The 16,187-nt window shown below is 54.4% G+C and overlaps 1 protein-coding gene across 3 annotated transcripts in view; it reads right to left on the bottom strand.

Moving 5' to 3' along the window:
- Window positions 1-864: 864 nt before the first annotated feature.
- The window catches only part of ENTREP2 (endosomal transmembrane epsin interactor 2), a 240,305-nt gene continuing 224,982 nt past the window's right edge, over window positions 865-16,187 (bottom strand). For all 3 annotated transcript variants that reach the window (XM_070477674.1, XM_070477673.1, XM_020873342.2), the window contains 4 exons: window positions 10,948-11,023; window positions 6,707-6,925; window positions 5,101-5,175; window positions 865-4,072 (listed from right to left, as the gene is read on the bottom strand). In XM_070477674.1, coding sequence (XP_070333775.1) covers window positions 3,753-4,072; window positions 5,101-5,175; window positions 6,707-6,925; window positions 10,948-11,023 — 690 coding nt within the window. In that variant the 3' untranslated portion in view covers window positions 865-3,752. The remainder of the gene's footprint in view (window positions 4,073-5,100; window positions 5,176-6,706; window positions 6,926-10,947; window positions 11,024-16,187) is intronic.

Genomic DNA, 16,187 nt, shown 5'->3' with positions numbered 1-16,187 from the left:
GGGTCTTCTCGCTGAATGTGAGGGCTTTGGGCAGAATTGGTCAAGGGAGAGCAGGGACGGGGGGTCTTGGGCTTCTCCTGGCTTAGATTGGAATCACCTCTGTAGAGGCATGTGCGTGGATAGAGAAGGAAGCTGGCCTACTCGCAGCACTGGCTCCTTGCCTGTGGCCGCTCTGCAGCCCATCTAGCGTAACAACAGGACTGACCATCACTGACTGCACTTCGTGGTCATTGTCCTGGGCCCGGTGTCCTGTGGCATGGGGAGGTGGGGTGAGACTGGGCTTCGGTCAGAAGCACTGATCTGTGTCCAGCATGTTAGTCAGGGACACTGGATGAGCAGGGCCCCTTCTCTGGCTGGGATCCTGGCTCCATGCTGTGAGCTAATAGCCAGGGCTGGACCACACTATGCAGTGAGAGCTGGAGGGCAGAGGCCTCAGGTCAGGGGGCCCAGGGGGCCGGCCCTGCAGTGCCCAGGATGAGGTAGATGAACAGGCTGCAGCAGGGAAACCCATGGCTAGCAAATGACATGGGGACAGGTGCCCCATCAAACGGTAACACATAAAAAAAATATTAAAGAGGGCTTTAAGCCAGCTTCAATCCCTCCCAGAAGCCAGGGTGCATCCCACAGAGGGACAGCTAGAGGCCAGCATCTGTGGGACTTACATGTGTCTAGGTACCTGTCTTGTCCCTGATGTCTCCAGAAGCAGGTTAGGAAATGCATGTCAGGAAATGCATGTCAGGGGGCCAGGGGTAGTCACGCTCCCTTATTGGCTGTCCAGCCTGACCCTGGCTCGGGATCTGGTCACCAGCAGTGACACATGGTTCTTAGGGTCTGTCTGTCCTAGTCAGACCTCAGAGACACAGAGGCCAGAAATAGCTTTTATTAAAACACTGATCATTATGAAAACACCTTGAGGTACATTAAATACAGCCTGCCAGTTGTACAAACAGGCTTGAAAACAATTTGCTATAAATTCTGCCTTCATAGCAGCATCTGTGGATCGGTACAGCCAAGGGGAGAAAAACATCCATTTAAAATGAGATTTCTTTTCCATGGTTTGTTACAAGAATTTAATTTGTATCGCCGTTGCCAGCTGAAGGGGCCCATAAGTCCTTGGGAAGGAAACGTCCCCGCTGTTTGACAAAGATTTGGGGTCCAGCATGCCCCCAATCTCAGCATCCCTGTGGTCCCTGGGGAAGGAAAGGCTTCCTGCTGTTTGACAAAGATTTGGGGTCCAGCATGCCCCCATATCAGCATCCCTGTGGCCCTGGGGGTGGGGGAGTCTGATGGCAGTGTCCTGACAGGCTCTGGCTCCGGGGTAAGCCGGCCCTCCGGGGAAGGACGGGGAGTCAGAGGGAGCAGCGGCACCAGACCCCATGCAGGGGGCATCCTGTGCCTCGGCTTCCAGCATAGCCCCTGGCGGCCCGCCTGTTAGCGGTTAACCAGGGCAGGCAGCACAGGGCCGAGTGGGCGCGGGTGCGGGTGATGGGGGAACCAGCTTTCCCTGTGGCCAGGCACCCACATGGCCTGGGGCTCAGGGTGCTCGATGCAGGAACCCTGGTTCCCAGATGTCACTGATCAGAGTGGGGTTGGAGGTGCTGGGGCTGGGGAGTCAGACCGCAGCCTGCGGCCAGGCACCGCTCTCTTCCCGGGACCTTTCCTGGAAGCTGGGAGCCGGGCTCTGTGGGAGTCCACGTGGTCACCAGGCCCTCAGGAGGTGCTAGTGCAGTGAAGCAGGACTCAATGCAGAGTCCTCATCCACAAACACTGTGAGAACGTGCCTGAGGACTGAGCATTGAGAACACCTGGATGACGGGCTTTGGGCCAGAGTGCCCACCTGCACCCAGGTGGAGGCACAGGCTGTGTCAGGTGTCCAGAGGCAGGAGATGTTGTCCCCATGCAGGGAGGGGACGCAGAGGACATGGAGCACCAGGCCAGGCCTCCTGGGTGGTCACCTGTCCGGCTGCTCAGTGACAGTTCTGATGCCCACAAGGTCAAGCCTCACTCGAGCCACAGCCACATCTGAGACTGCAGGTTTGCCCTGGGGATCTGCTGTGTGAGTCCCCAAGCCTGATGTGGGCCCGTCTGCCCACCCAGGTGAGCCCCCTGCAGCCTGAGAAGCTCTGGCTGCCACCCCACAGAGGCCCAGATGAAGAGGTGCAGGCTGAAGGCTCAGGGGAGGCCCTTTGGAAAAACCATCAATTTACTTTACCTACAGAGAGTGTGGCTTTGGGGACTTCAAAAGCCCTCAGCCGAGAAAAATTAAGAGATTTTCATTTTACAGTCTGGATAAAGTGCTCATAAATTCATCTCTGGGATGTCTCGAGTGGAGAAGTTCCAGCTGTCATCAGAGGCCTGAGTAGATATTGGTACAGTTCTTACCTCTGGGAGGCAGTGATCAATGATAATGTGACTAAAACAAAGTGTTCACAGCTGACCATCACCTGGGCTTCCTACCTCGGGGTCCAGGGGCTCCTCCGGGTGTCTGGGCTGGAAACACTCCCCCAGCCACCCTTTCCCCACTCCCTGACACACCCCAGCACAATGGCCCCAGGCTGCTGGACCCCTGGCAGTGGTGGGCGCCTACCTGGCCCAACCCCCACACTCCCCATGTTGGGCCCGCGGGCTCCTGGTTGAGGACTGGGGGATTCAGCTGTCTTGTCCCATAGGGGCCACCAGCCACAGTCCAGGATGATACAAGTGTCCCTGTGGCTGCAGAAAGTTGAGGATGGTGCTATCCTGGAGCCGTGGTTGGGAAGTAGCTGCTGTTGAGGTCATCAGAGCCAGTGGTTCAGGGAGGTGGCATGAAGATCAAGGGTCCCCAAGGAAGCTTTTGCACACTCAGGGTGGTTTATGGAGAGGGATGGACAGCCCACATCTTCCAAAGCAGACGCGGACGCTGCTCAGCTGGGGAAGGGGCTGCTCTGGGTCATGAGATCCCTTGAGGCCAGTCTGGCCAAGGCGGATGCGGGAAAACCCTGGGGGTATCCACAGGGGCTTACTGTTCCAGGACAAAGTGCTCTGTGCCGAGCGGGTTAAAAAGACAGCGAATAGGCTGCCAGAGAGGAAGCAGGGAAGATGCTCTGGTTGGTGGTGGGTGGAGCAAGGAGGGATTGCCAAGGAGACAAGGTGATGGGGGTCCCTCAGAGCCCCTAGTCACAGCCATCTGTCCCCCAGGGTGGCCGGGCCACTGAGGTGTCCCTCATTGTGTATGTGTTCACCAGATGTGGTGGCCATGTTGCCCTTCGGGCAGAAGGCTGAGCCCAGGATGCCATCTGGGCTAGAATTACTTAATTTCCTTAACAATCAGCATCTGATACAGGGTAGATCGTGGATACAAACCACAAGGGAAAATGGACTCACTGCCTGATGCCCTGCTTGACCCACTTAAACACTTAATTAAGTCAGGGGTGGGGGGGATCCTGCTCCTCCACGGCCCCAACCTTGAAGATACTTCAGTTCAGCTAGATGCATGACCCTGTCACTGGATTCCTGTTGCTCGGTTCGTTCAAGGCGCCATCTGCCTGACAGCACCAAGGATTCAAGAGGGAGAGTTGTCTGCTGTGTCACTGGGCTAGGTAGGAAGTGTCACCCCCAGAGAACAGCAGACGGGGTTCCCGTCCAGGGCAGAGCAGCTGTTTCCCGCCTGAACCACCCTGGGCCGCGGCTCTCCCCACAGGCCCGGTGCCCGGGTGGGGACTCAGGTACCACAGTTCATCCACATCTGTGTCCATGCCCAGACAGAGGCGCTGTCACAGCTGGCCCAGGACATGGGTGCTGAGGACAGCCTCTTCCATGAGGCACTCCTCGGGGGGCACAGCTGAGCGGGCAGAGCCCACCACGTGCCTCACCTCCACGGGCAGGGAGCTGCTCGAGTGCTCCAAGAACTTGGCCACCAAGACCCTGGCATCCTCAAAGGCTTTGCTGTCCACTAAGGAGCGCAGCCGCTCTTTGGAAACTGTCTGTAAGGCCTCTGGCATTGACCGCGGGTCCACTTTCCAGGCGTCTGATTTCCCGGGTGAGAGCTGGTGCCGACAGGCACAGGCGGCCGTGATTGAGTGAGACAGGGTCGCTGAAAATTGGGGGAAAGACACAATCTGAGAACAACAGACACAAAACAGAAGGCAGCTGTCCAGGAATTCCTTGAAAAGCAAACACAGGGATGCTTTGGACAAATGCTCTGCCCAGATTCCTGTGTCCCAGCCTGGCCCTCACTTCCTATGTCCCTCTGTCCCTGGCCCTTCACACCGCTGAGTTCAGCCTGCGTTAACCTAGAGGGGCTGCAGCTTCCTGGAGCTGAAGGCCTGGGGATGGGAGGCTGGGATTCAAAGCTGGCTGGTGAGATAGGGGCCGGTCAGGGGTCTCAGTTCTCTGCTGGAATTCACAAGCATTGTGTGTGTTGGGGTGGGGTGGGGTGTGGTGCCCCTTCTCAGCCTTCCCCAGCTCCATGACCTTTGCCCTTGAGGGCTGGACGGCATCTGGACACATGTCGGCCTGGAGAGCAGAGCTGGGGGTGGCAGAGGGCAGTGAGAGTCCCTCCCCCATGTCAAGGACAGACAGCAGCCACTCCTCTCGAGGCAGCCAGCCCAGGGTCCAGGGCCCCCAGGCCAAGGGCTGGGAAATGACACCAGCTCCCAGCAGGGTTGCAGCCTCTCTGGATGACCCACAGAAAGAACCCCGTCAAGGAAACCCAGCTCCAGACGGTCAGCTGTGATGAGTTGCCAAGGACCAGCCTAAGGCCTGGCCAGCCCCATCTGTGTTGCAAGTCACACAAGGGAACACATTCTGGGTGGTCTGGTGTGTGTTCTGTGGCAGCGAGCAATCCTGGTAATGAAGCATGAGAAACTGTACAAGACTCACACATGGAGTCTCCCCTCCAAATAGAAACTCATAAATACATTAAAACCAATGATAAATCAGGTAGAGTGGGGAACGGTGGAGGGCAGCCCATCTTCCAAACCCACAGGGCTGGGGCTTCTACATGCCTGGACCACTCTGGGAGGGGCTGGTTGGGTTTAGACACAAGGCAGCTGAGGACCACTGGTACTCCCGCCCCCTGCACAGAAGTTATCAAAGGGTTTCAGAAAAGGGGTGTCTCACCAGTCCCCAGTGCTGCTCGAGACAGTCCTGCTTCGAGGTCCTGGCTGCAGGATGGGGTGTGTGAAGAGGCGTCACCTTAATCAGAAAGAGAGTTCAGTTAATACACAGCCCAGAGGAAAGGAATTCCCGATAATACTGTAGTGACCCTCCTGTGTCTAAGACAGGCATCAGAGGCAAGGCCAGCAGTGGAGACCCCTGAACATAAACCCGGGGCAGGTGGTCCTCGGGCCCGTCACTTCCTCAGCACAGCCTCAGCAAAGGGCAGCCAGCCAGCACCACTGACAAGCCCAGAGCCCTTCATCCCAATCCCCATCCACACCCGGGGGTCCAGGCGCCTGGGAGGCACGTGCTTTTGAACAAAACAGTAACTGTCAGAGGTGACAGCATGGACAGGCAAACACAGGAGTGACAGCTTGTAAGCAAGCCATCGCTGCTCTTCAGATCTATCCCTCACACGTCAGGGTCTGCAGAGCACGAGCTTCACTGGAGGGGTGCGGAGCGGGGACCCCAGTCGGGTGGTAGTAGCCCAAAGGGGCTTAGAAACATCTGAGCCAGGAGTGCGTGAGCAGCCAGTGCATCTTCAGGAGAAGGTTCTGGGGGAGGCAGTGGGTGTGAGCTGGTGGGGAGGTGGTGCAGGAGGAAGGAGAGGGGTGCTCACCAGGAGCGGCAGAGGCACAGCCTGTACTTTCCAGTGGGGCACCTCAGGCAGTGGCCTGGGTAGACACTGGCTCCATGCAGGGATGGAGTTCTGGGGGCAGGATGGGAGCTAATCCACCTGGTGTTCAGCTGGACAAGACCATTGATCGGTCCAGGCACCACTGGCTTCCTCTGACTTCTTTCACTGTGTGGACAAGTCCCCACAGTGATGGCACTTGTGGTCAAGGGCTCCCCAACTTTTAGTGGCACAGACCCAGGAGGAGGTGGGGGTCCTCCAACTTTAGGATATATGAGACCCCCCAGGGAGTGCTGTTGGGCTGCAAGGTGCAGGACCCTGGGGCCAGGTCCCCCATCCTGGGGGTGCCTAATGTCACGTGGACAATGCTGACCCAACCCAGGGTGCCCATGACGTATCTGCTGGGGGTGGCATCAGCTGGCGACAACCCCATCCAGGACTGTCACTGAGATGCAGCCATGTCTTACGTGGCCCCTTGTACAACCAGACCCCTCAGCAGACACAGGCACTTCCCACAAGTATATAACCCAGGCTGGTCCTGGAGGGGAGTCACCCAGGCTGACAGATGGATACAGACTGTGGGCTCTGCCTGACGTGAGACCTTCATGGGCCCCAGAACTGGTGTGAAGCCTGTAGGCTAACACCGAGGCTGCCCAGGTCCGAGGCTGCGGACCTACCCAGAAGGCTGTCATTTCCCCAAACCTCCACCCCCCCCTTTCCCCTCTCCCTGACTGAGCAGTAAGCTCAGTGGGGGCACAGCAGGAGTTTCAGGCTGGCCACCCCCCTTCCAGGCTTCAGACATCAAGTTCACATTGCCTGCAAGGGCCAAGGCAGGGCCCAGGGGACATGACTCCACTCCCAGGGGATATGAGGCCTGTGGTGTCCAGGCAGAGCTGGGCATGCCCTGGGACACAGGGGCTGGGGCTGCTGTACCTGTCGCCCTGGACGTGCACGAAGTGGGGTCACTGATGGAGCGGGCCATGCGCCTGGGACCTGACCGCACCCACGTGCCCTTGTGGGGGCCCTCAGGGGATGTGTGATGGGGATGCGGGGTAGGCAGCGGGGTGCTCATGGGGTTGTCGGGGGACGGGCGGCTCAGGCCAGGAGCAGCGGTGCCCTCAGAGACCAGAAGGCTGGAGCTGTCGGTCAGTGCTGCAAAGAAAGGGACCTGAGTTAGTGCTGGTGACCACCGAGCCCCCCACCATGAGGGAGAGCGCCCCCCAGAGTCCTCCCAGGGGGCAGGCACAGTCCAACCTCCAAACTCCAAGCCTGAAAAAAACCTTGTCATTGGGTGAGGCTGACAGTGCTCCATGTGGAAAGGAGGGGGACCAGAATCACTCCAGGAGGGGCATGGGCTCAAGAGACTCCAAGCCAGAAAACAGCTGCACCTCCTGTCCAGAGCATCCTGGGGCGGGGAGTCTGAAGCACAGGAAGGGTCTCTTGCTCCATGGGCAGGGCCTGTGCAGAGAGAGGTGGGGGCTTGGAGGGACCCTTGCACCCCCAGCCAGGTCCCAGTGGGCCCGAGAACCTATCTACTCCCACACAGGCCCAGAGTGCAGCCCCTCGTCAGGCAGGGGGTTAGTCCAGTCCTGACCACTCTGGAGGTGGCCTGGTGCCAGGTATTGAACAAGCTGCCCTGACACCCCAGGTGTGAGAACTGCTGCTCAGGCCAGGCTCTACCCCGTGCTTTTCCACAGGTGGCCCTGAGGCAGGACTGGACCAGGATCCATCTAAAGAGGGTCCCCAGCAGACATGTATGCACATCAGGGCTTGAGGACCACCTCACTGCCCTGCTTCCTGATTGAAGTAGATGTTCAAGTAGAGTGGCCCACCTGGGGGACACATGATAAAAATCACAGCAGCCTGAACTCCTGCAGGGAGGTGAGGGGAGGCTCTGGGGTCTGTTCTTTCCTCTCCTTCCTGTGGGTGCTGGGGGAGCCTCTCTATTCCCAGAGTCCCAAGTGCCCCACATCTATGCATGTCCCATGCCCAGGGCCCACCCAGTCACACCCAGTCCCTGGCCAAGGACACAGAGCTGAGAAAGGGTGGGAAAGAGGTCACAGGTGGCCAAGTGGGAGCTGGCTGAAGTGACCCCGTCCAACAGCACCTGTGCTCAGCTACCCCATGCCCCACTGTCCACTGCTGCTGCCCAAGAGGTGGTTTGAGACCATCAGTCCCATCTGTCCATTTGGAAGAAAAAGATGAGCCAGACCTCACAGATCACATGCAAAAAAAAAAAAAAAAAAAATCTTCAGGATCATTAATACTTTCCTTCTTTAAGATAATGTAAGAAGAAAATATGTGAGAATAAACTTGCAGCCATGGGATGGAGAAAGATTTTATAAACATGATATTGACAGAAACCATTTGACAACAGAATCAAATTTGACAACAAAAGGAATACATTTGACAACAAAAGGAATGGCAAACTTGTGTATGGTGAGGCCTCCTTAACAGGTTTTGAGAAACAAAACCTGAACTGGGGAAGCAAGCCTGTCATAAATAGGAAAACTGTCACTCTTACACATTTCCTCTCTTCTCTATTTAGCAAATATTTTTCTTATTTGTTGTTGTTTAGTTGCTAAATTGTATCTGACTCTGAGACTCCATGAACAGGAACCTGGAAAACCTGAACATAAACTCCATGCTAGGCTCCTCTATCCATGGGATTTCATGGGAAAGAATACTGGAGTGGGGTGCCAATTCCTTCTCCAATTTTTCTTATTAATCTAAAAAAAAAAAACTGCTAGAGAAAAAAATGGACCCCAAAACAGACCCTTTAAGGCTGGTTAAGGTCCCCAGGAGTGACAATGTCTGGGTGCGGGGGTTTGTCACAAGCACCCTTGGTGGGAACATGAACTTGTAATAAAACCTCTCCAGGACACAGCATGGTCAATATCCCCAAGTCTAAAACACATGTTCCCCTGGACTTGGCAATTTTCCTCACTGGATTCATCCCAAGAAAATAATTGAGCAAGGGCCCCAAATCGAGTGTATAAATGTAGGAAAGAAAGAACACTTTCCTGTTTCATTAGAAAAGTTTAGACCTAGACATTGTCATCATAAACACTATCAAAATCTTTTCAAGATTATCCAGCAGTGTATTAAGTCTTTTGAATAGTATTCATTCCTGTGGACTCTTTGATCTCAATTCCCCCCTTCCCTTTTACCGCTTTATTGGGGTGTAATTTGTATGCAAAAGCCCTGTATCTATTTAATGTATATAATTTGATAAGATGGGACATACGCACACAAAATTGATCCCAAGTTTCTCAATGTCAATGTGAGAATTGACAATCAAGTCCAGTGATTGCGTTCCTCAAGGACATGCAGTCAGAGAGACAAATGTGACTTATCTCTGAATATATGTCGTTAATAGAAACCTGATAAAATTACAACATTGCAGGAACAACTCATGGTCCAAGGCTGGTAACTCATTTCTGCACACCGCCCCCCATTGCTTGTCTTGTGTCGTGTGACTATATCTGTGGGCTTCCCAGGTGGCTCAGAAGGTAAAGAACCTGCCTGCAGTGCAAGAGTAATGGGTTTGATCCCTGGGTCAGGAAGGTCCCCTGGAGAAGGAAATGGCAACCCACTCCAGTAGTCTTGTCTGGAGAATTCCATGGACACAGGAGCCTGGTGGGCTACAGACCATAGGTCACAAAGAGTTGGACAGGCCTGAAGCGACTTAGCACGCACGCATGCAGTAAGTGCGTTCAGCAAGGTTGTCCAATTTGAAGTGAACGCATGAGTGAATCCCCTGAGTCACAGTCAGTCACACATACTGACCATGAACATGCAGAAACCAAAGGTGTAAATCCAGTGCTGATGACAGTTGCTCCAGAGAAATGAAACATGTAACACGCACACCAACAAAACCTGCCCAGGATCTGTAGGTGAAAATGATACTGTGAAACCACAGATTGAAATTCACAGAGACAGACTGTGTTCGTGCCTTGAAAGACTCAGCTTTAGAAAGATGATGATTCCCTAAAATACTGAACAAATGAACTTACTCTACACAACAGGAGCAGACTCAGATACAGAGATCAGACTTGTGGTTGCCAAGGAGGAGAGGGAGTCAGAGGTAGGAAAGACTGGGAGTTTGGGATTAGCAGATGCAAACTAGTGAAGGTTCTAATGTATGACACAGGGACCTATTTCAATAGCCTGGATAAACCACAATGGAAAAGAATATGAAAAAACAATGTGTGTAAATGTATAACAGAGTCACTTTGCTGTACAGCAGAAATTAACAGAATATTGTTAAAAAAAAAAAAAAGGATGGTGATTCTATTCAAATAGCTGCACAGGTTTAATGTGATTCCAGTCAAGATCCCAAAAAGATACAGGCGAACTGATTCAAAATTGGCTATGAAAAGACTCTTGCTCCTTGGAAGAAAAGCTATGACAAACCTTGACAGTGTACTCAAAAGCAGAAACATCACTTTGCCGACAAAGGTCTGTACAGTCAAAGCTATGGTTTTTCCAGTAGTCACGTATGGATGTGAGAGTTGGATCATAAAGAAGGCTGAGCACTGAAGGATTGACGCTTTTCAACTGTGGTGTTGGAGGAGACTCTTGAGAGTCCCTTGGACTCAAGGAGATCAAACCAGTCCATCCTAAAGGAAATCAATCCTGAATATTCATTGGAAGGACTGATACTGAAGCTGAAGCTCCAATCCTTTAGCCACCTGATGTGAAAAGCCGGCCTGTTGGAAAAGATCCTGATGCTGGGAAAGATTGAAGGCAGGAAGAGAAGGGGACGACAGAGGACAAGATGGTTGGACGGCATCACTGACTCTCAATGAATGTGAGTTTGGGCACACTTTGGGAGACAGTGAAGGACAGGGAAGCTTGGTGTGCTGCAGTCCATGGGGTCACAAAAAGTTGGACATGACTGAGACTGAACAACCACAAAAGAGGGAAAGGGCGCTGGGGTGAGGGGGGCGGACAAAGCCCCCTGGAGAAAGTGTGAGGTTCCCAGGTCTGACCACCGGGGCAGAGAGGAGGATGTGTGGAGCCTCCCCTGTACCTAGCAGGAGTGGCTCCAGCAGCTCCCATCCCTTAAAGAGGAGGAGACAGGACTTAACGGAAGAGAAGAAAAAGAGAGGAGGAGACACACCTGGAAGACTACCATCTTAAGTGTTTCAGACTGAAGAGGGTGTACTTACCTTGTGAGCTGAAGCCTGCAGTGACATCGGGGTCCCCGGGGCCAGGTTCAGTCACCTGCAGGTCCGCGCTCGGGAGCTGCAGTGAGAAACAGGATGTGGGTGGTCTGCTGTCTTAAGGGTGTATCACAGCCGCCTCTAGAAAGGCGGGTGGACTCCAGAGCTCGTCTTTGCATGTGAGCAGGGCTCCAGTCTTCTCCCCTGAATGTGTTGGGTGGGTGGAGGGAGATGCCATTTCCAAGACCGAAGCTCCTTCCTTGGACCTTCTGCACTCAGAACAGTGTGCTCACCCTGAGAGCCCACTCTGAGACCACTCGCCTTACACTTACAGGCACTGTCTGGGACTGATGGAGGTCACACACGGTCCTTGCCTCACCAGAGGCGGCAGGACAGCCCTTCCCTCACCCCCATCCCCTCTCTCCCTGCCCTCATTCTGGGAAGAGAAGGACCATGGCACCAACAGTCATGGCATCGCAGTGCTCTGGGCTGGCAGTCTGCACACGGGCGGGCACTGAACATGCTCTGCACTCCCCAGGGCTGCATGCACCTGGCCCTCTCCTGTGCCTTCTGCTCACACGTGGGGTCAGGAGGCTGCTCCCAAGGCCAGGGGTCCAGGGGCACATGAAGCGTGTGCCGGGTTGACGCAGGCCCCCGAGCCCAGTGGAGAGGGTAGCTGTGAAACACGAATCAAGGTGCACGGTCCTCACACTTTTGCAGCTTTCTTCGTGAATGACTGTTAGGCCCAGAGAGGCCTGGGGAGTGTGAGGGGAGAGACCAGCCTCCTCTGCTGGGCAGGGATGGGGCATGTCTACTCCCGGCCAGCCCCCTTTGGGCTGGGATCCGCCCCAGGCCAGTGCATCTATGCCATCCCTGCTTCAGGGCACAGTAGCCTCTCCCCTCCCCAGCCATGCACCTGAAGGCGTGAACTCCATGTGTACTGACCCTGTGCCTCTCATGAACACCATCTCTGGGTCCTCGTGGCATTTCAGGACTGCTGGCCAGAAATGAGCTGGTGGAGGCCAAGAAGGTCAGGCGGGCTCTGTGGCAGGCCTGGTTCCAGCTCAGTAATTACATTTCTGTCTCCCTCCTGCTCAATCGAAAGCTTATAGTGGGCGCCCACCTCTCTTCCGTCAATCAGGCTGGGGGATGGGCTACTGGCCCCCACCCCACTCCGCCCCACCAGAGGGGTGAGCTGCACACCCACAGGGACCAGACAGGGAGGTGCCCCAATGGTTGCTTGGATCCCATGTGTATATAATACCATCCAGCACTCAGCACTCCCTCTCTGCCCAGGAAGTGTTGGTTGGTAATACCAACCACCAGGTAACCTGTAACCTGGTTACACCAGGTAACCTGTGTGGGAAATCTGTGCCAAGAATCTCCAGCCAGGGACATCCCTGGTGGTCCAGTGGCTAAGACTCTGTGTTCCCAGTGCAGGTCGGGCCGGGTTCAATCCCTGCTCAGGGAATTAGATCCCACATGCAGCAACTAAAAGTTCTCATGCTACAACTAAAGATTCCACATGCTGAAACAACAACAAAAAGATTCCACGTGCCACCAAAGAAGATCAAAGATCCCACATTTGGCAACTAAGACCTTTTTTGTGATTTTTGCAGGAAGCTGGTTTTTTTTTTTTTTAATATTTATTTACTTGGCAACTAAGACTGGGCGCAGCCAAATAAATAAATATTAAAAAAAAAAACCACAACAATACAGCCCCCTTCAAAATCACAAACAAAGGAACAGTGCCCAGAGGTTCGTTTCCTTTCTAACTCTTGCCTGTATCTAACCTTTTTGACTCCCTTTTCTTTTTTTGTAGGAGTGGGTGGCAACTTCAGGCCTGAAAATAAAAAGCTTCTGGCAACAAAGAAATATAAATAAAACAGGAGAAGTAAAATACCCTGCAAGACAAGGTCAGGAGGAAATTGGATTCATGTCATGTTTTGCAGAAGCGGCACTGGCTTCCCTCTGGCTCACAGTCAAACCTGGTGTCAAGAGGAGACAGCTCCTGGGAGCAGGGCATCCATCACCCTGGTGAGCAGGGTGTCAGGGTTGAACTCGAACATGCCCCGCCCCCACCACCCCACGTCCAAGGCCACCTGGCCACAGCTCAGCTGTGGGGGAATGGCTGCTCACTTCAACCAGCATTGTCGGTGAAACGCAGAGGCAGTGGAAGAAATACATTTGCAGCATAGAATTGGAGCTGAAGTCTGAGTTTAGCAATAAAGGCTCATAACAGGTCCCACAGGACAGAGGGTGAAAGGGCTGGGAAAGGAGAGGCTGCATGAATGACGTAATGTGGACGCTCCAACGCTTGCATTTGTTTATTCCCAGATGTGTTGTTTTGACCACTTATCGTAACTGAAAAGTCAATCAGCATTTAGGCAAATAAGTTCCCCCATCTCCCTTTCTTGTAGAAAGCTGGGGCTAGGGGGACATGCATGGAAACTCTGCCCTATGTCTGTAACGAGTTTCCAACCCCTGGCTGAGGTCAGGCAGCTGTATCCTAGGTTTACAGAGCACTGTCCTTGCGGGGGCGGCGGGGGGGGGGGGGGGGCAGACAGTTATCAGCAATTGAGGAAAAGGGGTACTAAGGTTTTGGGCTCATGTTCCAAAACAATCTTTCAAGATACTTGACTTATAGATCTTCAAATATAAAGTTCATTTTGTCTGAAAATATAAACAATAACTTTGAGGCCTTGGGGTTGGACACAGCTCTGTCATGTCCCTCGCCTTTCTCACAACTTCTGGCGGTCCCCTCTGTATTGCCACCAAAATCCCTAAAGTCCTGCTGGGTCACATTCACCCCAGATGCCCAGCTGCTCAAAGAAGCTCTACAGTGTGGCGTCCAGGGTCATCGATCTGCATCCACATCATTCCCGTGAACCCTCTTCCAGCCCCCTAGGCCTCCACAAGGAGCTGCTCTGGCTCACAAGCCCATTCACTCATCATGGCCCAGCTGGCCCTTCCTCCGAGGCCACAGAGAAGTCCATTCATCCCTGTCGTGTGACCCTGAGGAAGGGGACCCCATTCACCTCTGGATCTTGGAACCTGTGAACCAGTGCACAGTCTTATGGACCCCCCGGAACACACGCAGGACATCAACCTGACAAATTTGCCCACATTCCTGTTGTAGAAAGAAACCCTCTGCTTCCACTCCTGCCCCAAGCTCAGGCCAAAGAGGAGAGAGCTCATCGAACACCAAGTCAAAATGGAACTTGAATGAGGCCGAAACACATGGTCAAAACGAACATGCTGAGTTTGGAGGTGGGGGGGCACGTTTCTTTCCAAGTCAAAAATCCATTGAGATGCACCGCCTCTGTTCTGCTCAGACCTGCACGGTGTTTGCTTGTCTTTCCAGGGGCGGTTGTCTTCCTCTCTTTATCCAAAGGAGCACAAATAGGCAATTTATACACATCTGTCCTAACAAGGGTGTAATTAACCTTCTCATCTTCCAGGGAGAGGAGCTCGTGCTATAAGGGTGCTGCTCCTGACTGTCGAGTTAGGGGGAGGGCTGCACGGGAGACGGGGCAACTGGCAGGCGCAGTGTTCCTCCCATGGACAGGAGGGGTTTCTGGACTCCCAGCCAACCCCCCCCCCCCGCAACTCCCCCTGCTCCCCTGGGGCGTCTGTGGAACTGGAAATTGCTACCAGGCCACAGGGTCAGAGAGAATCAGCCGGCGGCCCCTAGATTGGGAGGAGGAGGGGTGCAGTGGCCCTTTCATCACAGATGCTGCCAGCCAGGCTCAGGGAAGGGGGGGCCACATCCAGTGACAACAATCAATTGTGCAGGCGCTTGTAATCTGGCAGTCTCTGAGTCAACGCAAGCTCATGTGAGATGGGTCTTTGCCCTTGAAAATTTCCTCCCCAAAATCCTGTGAAAGAAATCTCCAATTAGAGAATTCTTCATACTTTTGGGAAATGATGTCATATGGGTCTTAGAACAGGTATTACCATCATCATCCTCTGATACAGTCTATTCTTCAGGGAAAAAAGAGAGTAAAATAGTGAAAAACACTCAACATCCTTCTAGGTCCAAGTGTGGGGGTGCCTCAAATGTCACCCTCAAACCCAAAGCTGCTCCCCAGCCCATGGGCAGGCCCAGCAGGGCGTGAGCATGGCTGGGGCTTCTTGCTGGCTCCTGTCCTGCTGCTGCCCACGGGGTGTTGCACACAGACCTGAGAATCACTGCCCACTCCCTTCCTCTGGACATGGGGGGACCATGGAGATGCAGGCTGGGGAGCCCGGAGCTCTGTGTGGCAGAGGGGTTGCGGTGCGAAAGGGGAAGTGGAGGGGCAGGTGGCAGGGGTCCCTCCCACCCCAAGGTGGCTGAAGAGAATCACACAGCCCTCTGGGCTTCCTGGGGTCTCCAGTTCCCTGGCCACCCTGACCAGTGCCCTTGCTGGTTATAGGCTGAGCTGCCTGTCTGCTCCCGGGTCAGCCCCTCCTGCCTTCCAGGGCCCTCCCTCCCCAGGCCCTGGGGAGCCCCTGGCCCCATGCTCCAGGCCCTGGCACAACCCTTTCGTAACCGCCCTCACCCTGTTCCCACACCCCACCCCCACCCCCAATTATTTCCTATCCGGCCTCTTCTTGGAGCATCTTGCCAGAGCCATTGACCCCGGTTCCCAAATGTGTAGCAGCTGCAGTGGGGATTTGGGAGCCAGGCTGATCCTCAGATTTTCAGCAGTCCCCAGAGCATGGAGGGTGAGCCAAGCATCTGCATTTGATTGACAAGTCCTCCACAGAGTCAGGAGGCCCCCTGGAGCCTAGAAAAAGTATCCACACTCCTGGTCCCCCTCCTCAGGTGCCATACCCCCACTCCCCAATGCCATCTGGTCCTGCCCACTCCCCCACCCCCATGGCAGCTAGTCCTGCCAAAGTCACCAGTAGCCCTTGGATGGTGAGCCAAGTGGATGGGGCTCAGTCTTTAACAACCTCCGGGCAACACTTGGCTGGTGCCTTCTTCGCTGAGAACTGGTTTCTGGAACCCCCAACCATGCCTTCTCCTCGGCTCTCACCCCCTGGCTCCAGGGCTTCAGTGGCCACCTCTGCAGCGAACCCCAACCTCCCTACCCCAAGTCCAGACCCTATCAGCCACAGACATTCCCTGGGATGTTCTGATGATCCTGGTACCCAGCGAGGACCAGCAAGTAGATTGTTGTCCCCCGATCTCACATTTGCCCCTCCCTCTGAGCCTTTGCAGGAGCTGCCGCCTCCCCTGGGAGCACACCCCTCCTCCCTGA

The sequence above is a fragment of the Odocoileus virginianus genome, chromosome 16 (assembly GCF_023699985.2).
Source record: "Odocoileus virginianus isolate 20LAN1187 ecotype Illinois chromosome 16, Ovbor_1.2, whole genome shotgun sequence".
NCBI lineage: Eukaryota > Metazoa > Chordata > Mammalia > Artiodactyla > Cervidae > Odocoileus > Odocoileus virginianus.
Note: the sequence above shows the minus strand (reverse complement) of the source record. Positions and strands in the feature narration are given on the sequence as shown.